The sequence below is a fragment of the Eschscholzia californica genome, unplaced genomic scaffold, assembly GCF_041429995.1.
Source record: "Eschscholzia californica isolate CP2 unplaced genomic scaffold, dmEscCali1.0.p SCAF_1, whole genome shotgun sequence".
NCBI classification, from domain to species: Eukaryota; Viridiplantae; Streptophyta; class Magnoliopsida; order Ranunculales; family Papaveraceae; genus Eschscholzia; species Eschscholzia californica.
Window position 1 is genome coordinate 37,043,747 of NW_028238198.1, and position 13,743 is coordinate 37,057,489.

Below are 13,743 nucleotides of genomic sequence, written 5' to 3' on the forward strand. Positions count from 1 at the left end.
ACCAATTTGGTTGATCTTAAAGTACACCTCATGCTTCAATTAGTAGACCAATAAAAGTCATCCACCATTCTCATAATAAGCCTTCTCATAACAATCCACAAGTTATATAACAGATTCGAATGTGCGTCAAACCCATGCTAATTCTTGATTCTTACCAACAAAGCCAACTAATGTGTTTACATCATTAATTATATATACAATAAACATCCCTTTACAAGAAATGGCCCCTTGTGGTGGGGGGGCCCGTTGAGAAAGATGATGGCGGCCATCCCACCAATGGGTCTCAAGGCCAAACCAATAACAGGCCCAACGGTCAAGATATTATATTAATTTAAGTTACCAGTCTAGTATTTAGGGTTTCCATGTTTAGAGTCCTAGCATACAAGGAAAGTATCCTTACTAGTTTTCTTCTTTCTTTATTTGAGTCTATCTAGGAAAGTACAATCTCTATATAAGAGAAGTCTGGTCTGTCTGGTTAATCATTGAATTGAGTTATAAACAAACCCCTTGATTGCATCTTCTTTCTTTACAGTTATTTTAGTTTATCTTTAGTTATTTCTTCTCTCTTCTTAATTCTAGTAATGGATTCTAATGTTATTTCGCTTCCGCAACAATCTACATCAGCTGGTATCATGAGCCTTCAAAATCCTGAAATTTTTTTCCAACAAATCATCCAGAAAGGAATAAGGTGTTCAAATCAAGACTTACAATAAACAAGAAAGTCTGCGATTTCATCATCGATAATGGTAGTGAAGAGAACATGATTTCTCAACGACTTGTTAATGCTCTTCAACTACCTACAACTGAACACCCAAATCCTTACAAAGTTGGTTGGATTTCTAATCAAAAGGAATTATCGGTAACAACCCAATGTACATTCCCGTTCTCCATTGGCTCTTATTATCGTGATTCAATTTGTTGTGACGTCGTCGATATGGATAATTGTCATCTTATTTTCGGAAGACCATGGATTTTTGACGTCGACGCCACATATTATTGTCGGGCAAATATATTCGAGTTTTCTTGGTCTAACCGTACCCTTAAACTATTACCGTTAACGGAGAAGACCGATCTCTCGGTTCACACTTCCACCACCGTAACACCACAGCCCCAATCCACTACACCAAACCGAGACTACAACATCACACCGAACCAGCTTCACCACGGGTCAACATCAAACCGAGACTACAACATCACACCGAACCAGCTTCCCAAATCAGTTTCAATATCTCAAAAAAACCCTTCTTCTGATGATGAAGGAGAGAAATCAGAGTTAGAATCTGATGAGGAAGAATTGCCTGAGAAATCAAAACCTTCTGAAGTTCGTCGATACCCTAGCGGTAGCGGTGGTAAGTCTGTTAAATCCCTTTCTGAAATTTCTAAACCTAAAAAAACTATAGCAAAACCAACCGCTGCAGTAGCGCCACCACCCAAATCTTCTTCCTCCTCTGGTGGTGATGCCGCTGCCGCTGTAAAACGCCCACTTGAGTTTGAGAAATCAGACAAAGATTCAAAGAGAAAGAAGAAGAAAGTGGGTGGTAGTGATGGTAATGTTGATGAAGAAGGTGATCATCAAGAAGAAGTGAAGAACAACCCTTTTGCTAGATTATGGAGTGAAGATAATGAAATTGTGATTCTCAAACATATGAGTGACTGCAAAAAACAAGGTATTGATGATTACTCTGATTTACCTGATTTTCTTGATTCTGTCAAGAAAAATCTTCACTTTAATATCAATATAGCTCAATTATCAAATAAGGTTAAAAGGTTGAAGAAGAAGTTTCAAAACAATTTCAAAAGGAGAAAATCAGGTGGTCATCCTGTTTTTTCAAAACCCCATGACATTAGATGTTATGATCTAAGGAAAGAAATTTGGGGTGAAGAAGAAGCTAAGAGCAAAAAAGCTTCTCAATCTAACAATGGAGGTGATGATTCCACTTTATCTAATGGGAAAAGAACTATCTCTCTCAATGATACCCCCATGAAGGATCTCCCTGAATTTGAAGTGAAGAACAAATTTTTGTACCCTTGTTTGACTGAATTATCTCCAACAGAAGAGATGATTTCAAGTCATCTTCTTTATGAAGTTTTCCCTTGTTTCAAGCTTGGATTCATGGCTGCTTATCTTTCAATCCTTGAATCATTCAAATATCAATCTCCATACAATCTCAATCTTCATGTTCTCGATTTTGACATTGGGCAAGGAATTCAATACGCAACCATAATTCAAGCCCTAGCTAAGAGAAAAATTCCCTCCATTAAAATCACAACTGTGACGGATCCATCAAAAGCGAACGAAGACGGGTTACGAATCGTTGGTGATCGGTTACGTATGATAGCTGCACGAGTTGGACTCGGTCTGAAATTCAACTATGTAAGTAAAAAAATCTCAGATTTAATTCTTAGTAGAGATGAACTCGGTATTGACTCGGACGATTCATTAGATGTGAATTTTGCTTTACTTTTACACAATTTACCGGACGAATCGGTTTCGACAGAAAATTCACGTGATGAGTCGTTAAGATTCGTGAAAAGTTTGAAACCTAAGGTGGTGACGTTAGTTGAACAGGAAATGAATTGTCACACGACACCATTTGTTACTCGACTTACTGAGTCCTATTTATTTTACCGATCTGTTTTTGACTCGTTCGATATTATTGAAGGAAAAGAAAGAATTGAATCTCGAAAATTATTATCCGAAATTCCTCCGACCACCATGGCCGATATTATTGAAGGAGACGTTCTTGATAACAAAAATACTAGTTTTAAAATGACGAAGGAAGACAAATTCGATGAGATTCGATTGAATAAGACTAGCCGGCACAATTTACTTGATCCCTATACAATCCCCGGAGAAAAATTAGTGGTTTCGAATCATAAAATACTCCCTAGTCCATCTTTATCTCCACCTCTAAAAGAGGTCAATGAAACGATGAGTTTTGCTACATTATCTTTTGAAAACCGGATTAGTGCATCCACCAAGTTCAGTTATTTTGAAATATTGGCTTGGGAAGTAACTAGATTACCAGTTATTGGTAGATCTTTGGTTAATAAACTCCACGATGATGAACGAGGGAAGATATTTATAGCTATTTTTGAAGAAGTGACGAATTGGATGCAAAAATTCAAGGTTGATTTTTTCGTAGAGAATTATGCGGTATTTGTGGTCTTCTTCGTCAAATTAAAAGATGATAGAAGATGTCGCAATTTATTGGACTTTTATGCACTACTACTGCTTTTGCAAGTATCTTGTCAGTATATGAGTCAGATTATAGTTTGTCTTATGATCAATATTTGTCTTCTTCAAATTTTTGGCAAATCACGAGCAAAGTGGGAACTAAGGATTGCCTTCAATGTCGCCGATATCTACCCGTTTTGTCTGGCAGAGCCAATTTACGAAGACACCAACTTGAGGACAAGTTGTTCCACAGCGGGGGAGTATGATGGCGGCCATCCCACCAATGGGTCTCAAGTCCAAACCAATAACAGGGCCAACGGTCAAGATATTATATTAATTTAAGTTACCAGTCTAGTATTTAGGGTTTCCATGTTTAGAGTCCTAGCATACAAGGAAAGTATCCTTACTAGTTTTCTTCTTTCTTTATTTGAGTCTATCTAGGAAAGTACAATCTCTATATAAGAGAAGTCTGGTCTGTCTGGTTAATCATTGAATTGAGTTATAAACAAACCCCTTGATTGCATCTTCTTTCTTTACAGTTATTTTAGTTTATCTTTAGTTATTTCTTCTCTCTTCTTAATTCTAGTAATGGATTCTAATGTTATTTCGCTTCCGCAACAATCTACATCAAAAGATCATGTTCAAGAGGAGTAAAAAGTACCCGACGAGTTACTAACATAACACGGTCACCTGAATCCGGATCAATATTGACATGATCGGCCTCCTCATCCAAGTAATCCTGTTTTTCCACTAAATTTGCCTTACCACGTAATGGGCAATTATTAGAATAGTGACCTGTCTCAAAGCAACGATAACACTTACCTGGAGGTTGTTTTTTCTAAGGATTTTCAGGAACAATCTTAGCTCCGTCATCCGTTTGTTTTGAAAGATCAGTATCATCAGTAGGTTGTCGAATATAATTAGGACGATTGTAGTTTCCCCTGAAAATTGATCTAGAATCCGATTCAAAAGATCAAGCCACACTAATACATTCCGATACGGAAGAGAAAGGACGGAGGTTGACAAGATCCTTAATGTCACCTCGAAGACCATCCTTAAATTTTTCCAATTTCATGGATTCAGTATCGGGTAGATTAAGCCGAGTACTTAAACGCTGAAATTCGGAGGAATATTCCTCAACTGAACGTCGTCCTTGACGACAACGAAGATATTCCAGACATAACTGATTTTCATAATCGGGAGGGAGGAAATGGGCCATCATAAGTGGTTTAAGTTCAGACCACGAGGATATGGGAGGAAGATTAGATAACCGTCGTTGTTCAGATTCTTGTTTCCACCATGTTAACGCTGTTTTTGAAAGATAGTCAGTGACACATCTAACCTGTTCTTGTCCATAAACCTGCATAACATCAAAGAAGATTTCCATTCGAGCTATATAATCCAAAAAGTTTTCAATGTTGATGGGGACGTCCATACGGATACGGTACATAGAAGAAGGTGGTGTAAAATCGTGATCATCCTCTAGGTGGTAGTCATCCGGATCATTATACTTGGGACGGGGACGAATATAACGGTTACGTTGCATGGAACCGTTATGGTGTGGTTCCGTAAAGGTTGGTCGGTTTTTGAATCTAGTTGGTTCATAATAGTTGGATCGGTTGGGTTGACGGGCTTCATGATGGTAAGGGTTGTAGTCGGCCTCAAATTGGTCTTCTCGGTTTTGGTTATTGAGTAATGGGAACCCTATGTCTCGGTTTGGAGTGGGTCTGTTCGGTACTGGTTCGGGTAGACGGGTTCAGTTAGGGTTGTAGCTATCGGTAAAATCATGGGTTGGGTGGTTGACGGTTTCCGGTTCGTGTTGATGGGAGGGGTGGTGATGATCGGTTTGGTGGTGAGGAGAGGGTGTTCCTCGGTTGGGCGTGAGATGTGGTGAGATGGCACGAGAGTGTTGGCGAATAGGTGTATCCATGATGGGCCGTGAGGGTTCGGTTCGGTGGCTTTGGGTTTGGATTTCGAGTGGGGTGGTGTTCGGTGAATAGTATTGCCTTGGTGTTTGAAAAGGGTATGGTTGGGTGGTACTTGGGTTGGTAGTGGAATAATGGGAGAATGAATCGGGTTTGTTCGATGTTAGTTGTTCGTTGAAAGAGAAAGGTGGTGTTGTGGGGTTTATGAGTGGGAAAACCGGTGATAGTGGTGATGTAGGGTTGATGTGAATCGGGATTGGGGTCGTGTTAGGTTGACCAAGTATGGAATTTGAAGTTGGTGTTGTGGTTGGAAGTGATAATGATGCTTGAATGGAAGTAGTAGAAGAAGGAGTAGTGGTAAAAGAGGGAGACTTACATATGCCTTCGAGTTGTTTAGATAGCTTTATGATCGAATCATTGACTTGATCGAATTTTTCCATAGTTTCCTTCTTGTGATTTTCGAATTTTTCCATAGTTTCCTTCTTGTAATTTTCGAAAGCTTCTTCCAATTTTGTAACCGAGGATAACTTCTTGTTGATGTTGTCCCATTCGGAGGCAAAAGTTGGTGTCTTCTCTTTGATTGTTGGAGTAGGAACGGTAGGATTAACCATTGTGATTGGTTAAAAAAAATTTGGCTCTGAATACCACTTGATGTAGACGCAGCGGAATAATTAAAGAACAATAAAATAAACTATGAACAATTAAAGAAAACTGTAAGAAACGATAAACTAAACTTAAATTCTTAATAACTCAATTGTTTTTCTCTTCAAGGTGAATAATAACATAGACTAGATCCCCTTTTATAAGATAATAAACCTTCCTAGATAGACTCAAACTAGGATTCCTAAAATAATAAACTACTCAAACATAGAAACTTTAAAATAAAGAAATATCAAATTAAAGTAACTTCTCTTCTACTAAATAAACTACTATTATGACTTAATAGGGTGTGGGCACGCGTGGATGTGGGCCCACACGCCTATGCGCCTGCATCACGCGCTCTAGTCACATCTGATAGGGATAGATCATTGTAGCTGTCTTTGTCTAGCGAATACTTTGCGACTCTGAATTCACTTCGGCCGAAAGTCATGACCTATCTTCAACAATTCCAGGTTCAAGGTCTAAAACTAGCTTACATATTCATGATTTCATATTATGAGATCCAAAGTTAGATTATCTATATAGTATTGAAATTGGATACGCACCGCATCGTGAAGAACTTTAGAGATGTAGGGAACATCAACGATGATATTTGACTAACTATACGTCGTAGTTATATAAAATCTACTGCTTTTTAGATGTAAGAGGATATAAAATATATATTTAAGAGAATTATTTTCTTTATGTTTTGTCCTGCACATATAAACCCATATTCATATATAACTTAAGGTTTTAAATACCATCATATTCTAGTATAAAAAATTGATCCTAACATGAACTCATAAAGGTGGTCAATTTCAATCATGTTTAGTATAAAAATCTATATTACAAGGAATTGCATCCTTATCAAATGTGATATTTACTTATCTGTCATATACCTAATACCTAGAGCACATAAAGTGAGTTACACTCAAAGGATGATCCTTTTTCTACTTATTTCTTAGTTTCTACAAACTCATGATATGGAAATGAAACTTCATCAGGTTTTATATTTTATGTGGGAAAACTAAACACAACTTTGGACCCCTAGCGATTCTGATAATATTTGTGACATGTCATCCTCAGCAAAGAGTCGTCCTCGACTCTGATACCATTGTGACACTCCAAACCTTAGCGCTTTAGACCTAGTTCCAAGTCCACAGGTACTGGATCTTGTTCTTGGCGAATACTACACGAAACCTACCCACAAGACCTCGACACTTACCAAGTTTGAACGTGACTTATATCTCAGGTTCCAAACGCTTTCACATGCAATGTGGGACTAACACAAACTGATAGTTGTGATTTAATTTAATTTCTTAAAGTTTACGTAGAGTACGTCAAAATTAACTTTAAAGCAGTAGTAATAGAACTAAAATTGGTGATAAGTAGCAAGTAGGTAGGCAGGTATACCGTTGGGATGGTACTTGAGAAATTAACAAAAGTTTGCTTTCATTGGTTAGAAAGTTGGCTTTCGACCGTTTTCAGTTAAGAAGATTGAGATTACTTGTATATGCAACCACAAACTAGTCATATAAAGTCACTTATAACTATGGAATTGTACACCAAACCTACCACAAATAGCCTAACAAGGTGCTGAGCTAAACTATTAAATTAGGTGATCAGACTATATTAGTTAGGTGAAAATTTCAAACCTAAGTCTCTTACTTATTTTAGACTTCAGATGTAGTGGATTTTTATTTTTTAAAGCACATCTTTTTTTTGTTGAAAGAAAAAAAAAGCATATTGACTGGTCTATTAAATCCACTAGGCTATATGTTACTACTATGCAATACAACAGCAGTAATAGAGCAAGAAAAGTTACCGACATATTTGGAGAGAGCGAATTCAAAATCTACGGCCGAAATTTCTTCTTGATTTAGGATACAAATTAAGAAGAAGTTGACAAATCAACTCCAGTAGTTGACTTGGAGTGATCTCCTAAATCTGCCTAGAATTTCCCTTGCCAGTAGTCACTACTCACAAGTGATAAGTTTGCTATTCAGTAATGTTCTAGTATTACTCCCAAATATGTTTAGAGCGAACCATGACATAAAGAATTCACCTTCATGGAAATTACACTCTTATTATCACAACCAATTGGAGCTGGATGAGCCACTTTACATCTATTTCTTGACGAACTAAACCACCCTTTTAAGTGAAATCAACTGCTCGACAAGCTATGGCGCCATACTTGCCTCCGACCTGGATCGAGAAATTGTTGGGTGTTTCTTCGCACTCCAAGTGATAAGGTTGAATACAAAAGTGATAAGGTTGAATACAAAAGTATAGTGTCGAATATCTGGACAACCCGTCGAATCCACATTTGGATAACCTAATACATTGATGCAAACAAACAATTTACTCCATATAAAACTTTAAGGTCTTTTATGCAACCAGAATTCATTTTGCTGACTCAAAAATGGTCTACAATAGAAGCGTATCTGAACTAACAAATAACGTTAAATGAATGAACCAAATCAGTTCATAGTCAAAGTTACACACTCTAGGGAATTAGGATATAACTTTGCATCAAAGAACGGATTTCCTTGAGCTGTGAGGTGTAATCCGGCCTCCGTGGGATGACAAAGGATTAATTCCCTCTATATTCCAGGTCTTTAAAATATCGGAAGCATACTTCGACGGTCTTAATAACATACTCTGACCATTATGCGTTGCCTCAATCCTCGAAAGTACGTAGCAAAAAATACTTCTATTTTTTATATGGAACTCAGAATTTTACTCTTAATAACAATATTCATCAGTATGGATTTGACCCCAGTAGAATGACATCATCAACACAAAACACTAGAAAAAAACATCACTTGGTAAGGTTGGCAGAATATATAGAGAGAGCCTTTGGAGGTGCTAACACAAATTAGAAATGATAGAGAACAAGAAACTCCAGACATACTCTAGACATACATCCTATGTAGCTTGCCGTGATTCGTTGTCTAGTGAATTAGAATCATCAAAAACACGAATCACAGCAAGCCACATAGGATGTATGTCTGGATTTTCTTGTTCTCTATCATTTCTCAACACAAATCCTGTTCGATTTAAAAAGTTATTATATTAAATTGAAGTGAACTCAAGCTCGGTTATATGTATAACAATATGCCATATGGTTGACCTAACATTTTCTCAACTATAGTGTATATGCTATAGATAAGGTTTTTGGAATTATAAATTTTCTTTTTTCCATGAGCTGCTTTCCAAAATTAGCGTTTTAACTTGTGTCGTGCCAATCTCATCGAAAAAAAACTTGCGTAGTGCCACACAATTTTTTTTAGGAAATAAAAATGTTCGAATATGTCGTATCTCCATTAGAGAGACATTCCACTCTTGCAATCTAATATTAAGTTTGGATTAATAGAGAAAGATATATAGATCACATAGAGAGTTTTGTAAGAAAGAAATAGGAACTTGGGTGAAAGAGGGACAAGAGAGGGAGAGAAAAGATTTGCGAGAGAAATAGAATATGAAATCTATGAGCCATTATATCTAATTTATTTGCAAATACTATGTCAAATTGTCAGCTGAATCATAACACTATCAAACATTTAATCTATAATATCAATCTCTCTAGAAGAAGGAAAAACCAAGAAGAAAATAACTTGAAAGAATCAAATGCTACTTGTACTTGAACCCCAATACCTTTGGTACACGAATAAAGAAGTTTACCAACTAGGCTATTGATACTTCAACATTCATCATTCAGCAACAAATCTTAAACTACTTACAATGTGTCAGTGTATAACAGAGGGGGAAAAATAGATCGACCCCTTGAGCCGTTGGGTCTAATACGCAGGGGTGAGGCCACCAAGGGACATCTTGGCGCTCGTGCCCCCACAAGCTCGAAAGTGATCTTCCGTTAATATTACTCCGAAATCCACCAAATAGTTAGAAATCCACTTCACATATAAACCTACCATTAATATGTTAAAGCAATTATAACTCAAGCCAGCTCATGGGTCTAAAACCTACTTCTTTTTAATCTCCTTCTTCATGTGTGAAAGTATATGGCATGTTATACTTTTTATATCTTAATTTCTTTCTTAACCTATTTCATTCATTAACATATTTTTTTTCTTCTAATCATCTGCTCTCTAAACTTGATAATTTATAAATGAAAATTTAACGTGCTGGTAGATTGCCAGTCACCTTAGAAATCCAACTAGAAAAAAATCTTATTCTATGGACTTTTATATTGGTTCACTCTTAAAATGTATATCAAATGTAAATTTTGTCCACTAAAAAGTAAGTAACATTTTTTACTTCCGTTGTCTTTATATTTCCGTTTGAAAAATTAGTAATTCGTTTTTTCGAAATTTAAATCAAATTACTCAAGAAATATAATTCAAAACATAACTAAATTTACATATGTATTCCTTGGGATCATTCAAGTAAAATGAAAGAAAGATAGATTAATTGAAAGAAATTTCGTCCAAGATTGTCGTTTTCCAAATATGGTGAAATACTATGTAGTACCAATTTTTTTTCTATCGACCTGATTTAGAAGGCATTCAGTACAGTAAATTAAAATATGATGAATAAATAGATATTGTTTGATTTATTTATGATATGCTGGTTATTTATAATTAAAGTGTCTACAAAGAAAATTTCTAGCATCACCACTGCTATAACGCGGGCAAACGATCCGCTCTCCTCACCACATGTGGCAGATTTAGAAGGAATAATTCTTAAATGACCCCCTAATTTATAATCATCTTCTCGCTTAGCCTTTTATTTTTAGTGAAATTCGATTATCTTACTTTGAAAATTGCATTAAAACTCTGTCGATAAGTATTACATCCAAAGAAAATATAATAGGAGTTAAAAGATAAAACTAAAAGAGTAAAATTAGCCTAGACAATATTTTGAAAGAATTTTGGAAATGATGGTCAAACTAGAATTTTGGTAAAGATAGGGTGGGAAGGGGGAAGATAGTCATAAAGTAGAGGGCCATGTCCTAATAAGGTAGGTCAAATGATTGTATTCTAATTTGGTTAGGGTTTTGTTTGAGTAGAAGAAAAGTTGCTTTAGGAAGCAAAACAAGGTAGGTATTACGGTTAATAAAACTTGTACCGTTAAGGTCCTTATATCGTTAGGAAATAGGAAAAAATATGGTGGGTTACAAGTAGACGTTGTAGGTTAGAACTTGGAGAGACTTTGAAACTGAAAGCAGACCCAAACTCCACCCCACCAAGCAACCTCTCTCTCTCTGTACTTTCTCTCTCTAAAACTCTCTCTATCTCTCTCCACAAAGATAGATAGATAGATAAATAATAACAAGCTTTTGTTAGCCTAGATGTTGCATCAATCGCTGGTACTAGTCTTTCCAAACTCTCCTCTCTCTCTAACGGAAACACTACTTAATTCTCCTCCTCCATATATTCTCTTCTGATCTAGTACTACTTCTTTTTCTCCTTGTTTTGTTTACCTAATTAATTAACTTCTCTTCTTAAGACTACTACTTCATAACACCTGATATTATCCTCTCTTACATCTATATAACCCTTTCTGTCCAGATCTTTATGTCATCTCTCTTGTTTATAGGGTTTAATCAGTTTAACTGATCTTCGTTTTCGATCACTTACCCTTATCAAGATTGATTTTAACTGTGCTTTTTCTGGTTGTCTTTGTTATCACAAGATTAATTATTTAATCTCATCTATCATTTTAGGGTTTGTCTTGTTTGATCTTTCAAACAGGAAAACAGTATATACATCTATCAAATATGTGCACCAGAGGTCACTGGAGGCCGGCCGAAGATGAGAAGCTCAAGGAACTCGTTGAACGATATGGCCCTCATAATTGGAACGCCATAGCCGAAAAGCTACAAGGAAGATCAGGTGATATATATTGAAACTTCAACTTTAATTTCTCTAGTTCATCAAACAAAAATGTCAAAGAACAAGAAATATACTCTGAACAGAAATCTTATGTGTCTCGTCTTGATTCATGTTTTGATGATTCTGATCTACTGGGGCGCGAATCACGACAAGTCACATAAGATTTCTGCCTAGAATCTACTTAGTTTTCTTGTCCCCCATCATCAAAAGGTTTGCTTCAAACAAACCATAAATTTGCCCCTTAAAATGAATTATATATATATATACATATTTATATATTAGTTAGTAATGTGAAAATTAACATCATTAAATATGGAACAACTTTAGGGAAAAGCTGCAGGTTGAGATGGTTTAATCAGTTGGATCCAAGAATCAACCGAACACCTTTCAGCGATGAGGAAGAAGAACGGCTTTTAGCATCTCATAGAATTCATGGAAACCGGTGGGCTATCATAGCACGATTGTTTCCGGGTCGCACCGATAATGCAGTTAAGAATCATTGGCATGTTATAATGGCACGACGTTGCAGGGAGAGATCAAGGTTTTATGCAAAACGAGCTGCTCAAAATTTAATAAATGATAGAAAGTATTCAGCTAGACCAAGCAGTACTCATCTAATCACGAACACGGAGTCGAGGAACCCTAACTCCTTGGAGGAATATTACAAGAGATATCAAAACCAGATGAAGATGCCCACTACCCACCAAAGTTTCAAACATATATTCAATCAGGGTACTAGTTATCTACCGAAAATACATGAAGGTATTCCCCGGATCAATATTAACTTTATGTACAACTAGTTGATTTCTAGGGCATGCCCATCATATGTAGGGAGGGTTATGTACGACAAAAGATTTTGACTTAATTTGTGACATGGTAACTCACCTTTACTACAAGACCGAAGAATTCAAAGTTTGACTATGATCTGAACCGTTCTTTTATTTGAGACACTCATCATGTTACAAATTAAGTCAAGATCTAGTGTAGGCTTAGAACTTTTTATATATTTATCATGACGTACTGAACTCATATCTACAACTGCAGATAAGGTCAACCAGATCGAGTTTTATGATTTTCTATGTGTAAATGCTGATTCCAATCGAAGCGAAGTGATAAACAGTGCCAGAACAAATAAAGATGATGAGGAGGTCGAACAAGATAACAACTTGGGTCACTGCGAAATTCCACTTATAGATTTCTTCTCAGGTGAAAGCAGGTCACTAAATTAACAGTTCGTATTGTAGACTTACTGTCATATCGAAAAGTACTCTCTCTAATTGAGTAGAAAAAGTTTCCAATACTTGATGTGTGAGAATAGTCCCACATGGGAGAATGGGTAACTAGCAACCAAAAATATAAAGAATAGGTCCTCTCCACTCATTGCCAATTGGTTTTGAGTTGGATGGCCACAAACTTAACATGGTATCAGAGCTAGGCCCACACGTGATAGGCTTAAAAGCCACACGTGCTCCACGTCACCCGTAAAGAAAAAAACACACGTGTTAGGCTCAAAGAACGCCACACGTGAGGGGGCGTGTGAGAATAGTCCCACATGGGAGAATGGGTAACTAGCAACCAAAAATATAAAGAATAGGTCCTCTCCACTCATTGCCAATTGGTTTTGAGTTGGATGGCCACAAACTTAACATGATGTAACCCTAAATTCCGATAGAACTCATAAGAGTTGTATTGCTACACTAAGATGAGTACGAAATGTATATAGGTAAGATGGTTTGTTCCATTTTCAGCATCCATACAAATTGTTACAGGAGTAAAGAGGTGGTTATGGGTGTTTCTCTGAAAGTAAAGAGGAACCTATAGTTGTGCTTAATTCTACTATTGTCATCTAACAGACGAATTAAACCTTAATTCTTCAATCAATCTTCTTCTATCAATTTTGTTAAAGCTTTATACTTGTGTTTTAGCATATAGGTTAAGCGTGCATTCTTCTTCGATCGAATTTTCTTCATGCCATAACTTAAGGCTTAGCTACATTTTAAGTTACTATTTGAGCCTTCATCTTTATTTGATCCATCTTCCTCAACCTGTATCGGATAAAGTTCATATCAATCGAGTAGATAAATCTAACCTTTTATTTTTTTATTGATTCTCTTTAGTCAATCAGAAAAATAGTATTGGTGTTATA

At 36.3% G+C, this 13,743-nt stretch overlaps 1 protein-coding gene across 1 annotated transcript; it reads left to right on the plus strand.

The window, feature by feature from the left end:
* The first annotated feature begins 11,284 nt into the window (after positions 1-11,284).
* MYB54 (myb domain protein 54) lies at positions 11,285-13,502 on the plus strand. The gene is made up of 3 exons (XM_086668465.1): positions 11,285-11,597; positions 11,925-12,359; positions 12,642-13,502. The coding sequence occupies exons 1-3, from the start codon at positions 11,483-11,485 to the stop codon at positions 12,824-12,826; spliced, it is 735 nt and encodes a 244-aa protein (XP_086524591.1). The 5' UTR covers positions 11,285-11,482; the 3' UTR covers positions 12,827-13,502.
* The last annotated feature ends 241 nt before the right edge of the window (positions 13,503-13,743 follow it).

What these genes read in the sequence shown, in the direction of transcription:
- MYB54 (XM_086668465.1), top strand. Translation starts at nt 11,483, where the DNA reads ATGTGCACCAGAGGTCACTGGAGGCCGGCCGAAGATGAGAAGCTCAAG. An exon ending in AAAGCTACAAGGAAGATCAG is followed by an intron (nt 11,598 to 11,924) that starts GTGATATATATT and finishes GAACAACTTTAG; the next exon opens with GGAAAAGCTGCAGGTTGAGA. An exon ending in TCTACCGAAAATACATGAAG is followed by an intron (nt 12,360 to 12,641) that starts GTATTCCCCGGA and finishes CTACAACTGCAG; the next exon opens with ATAAGGTCAACCAGATCGAG.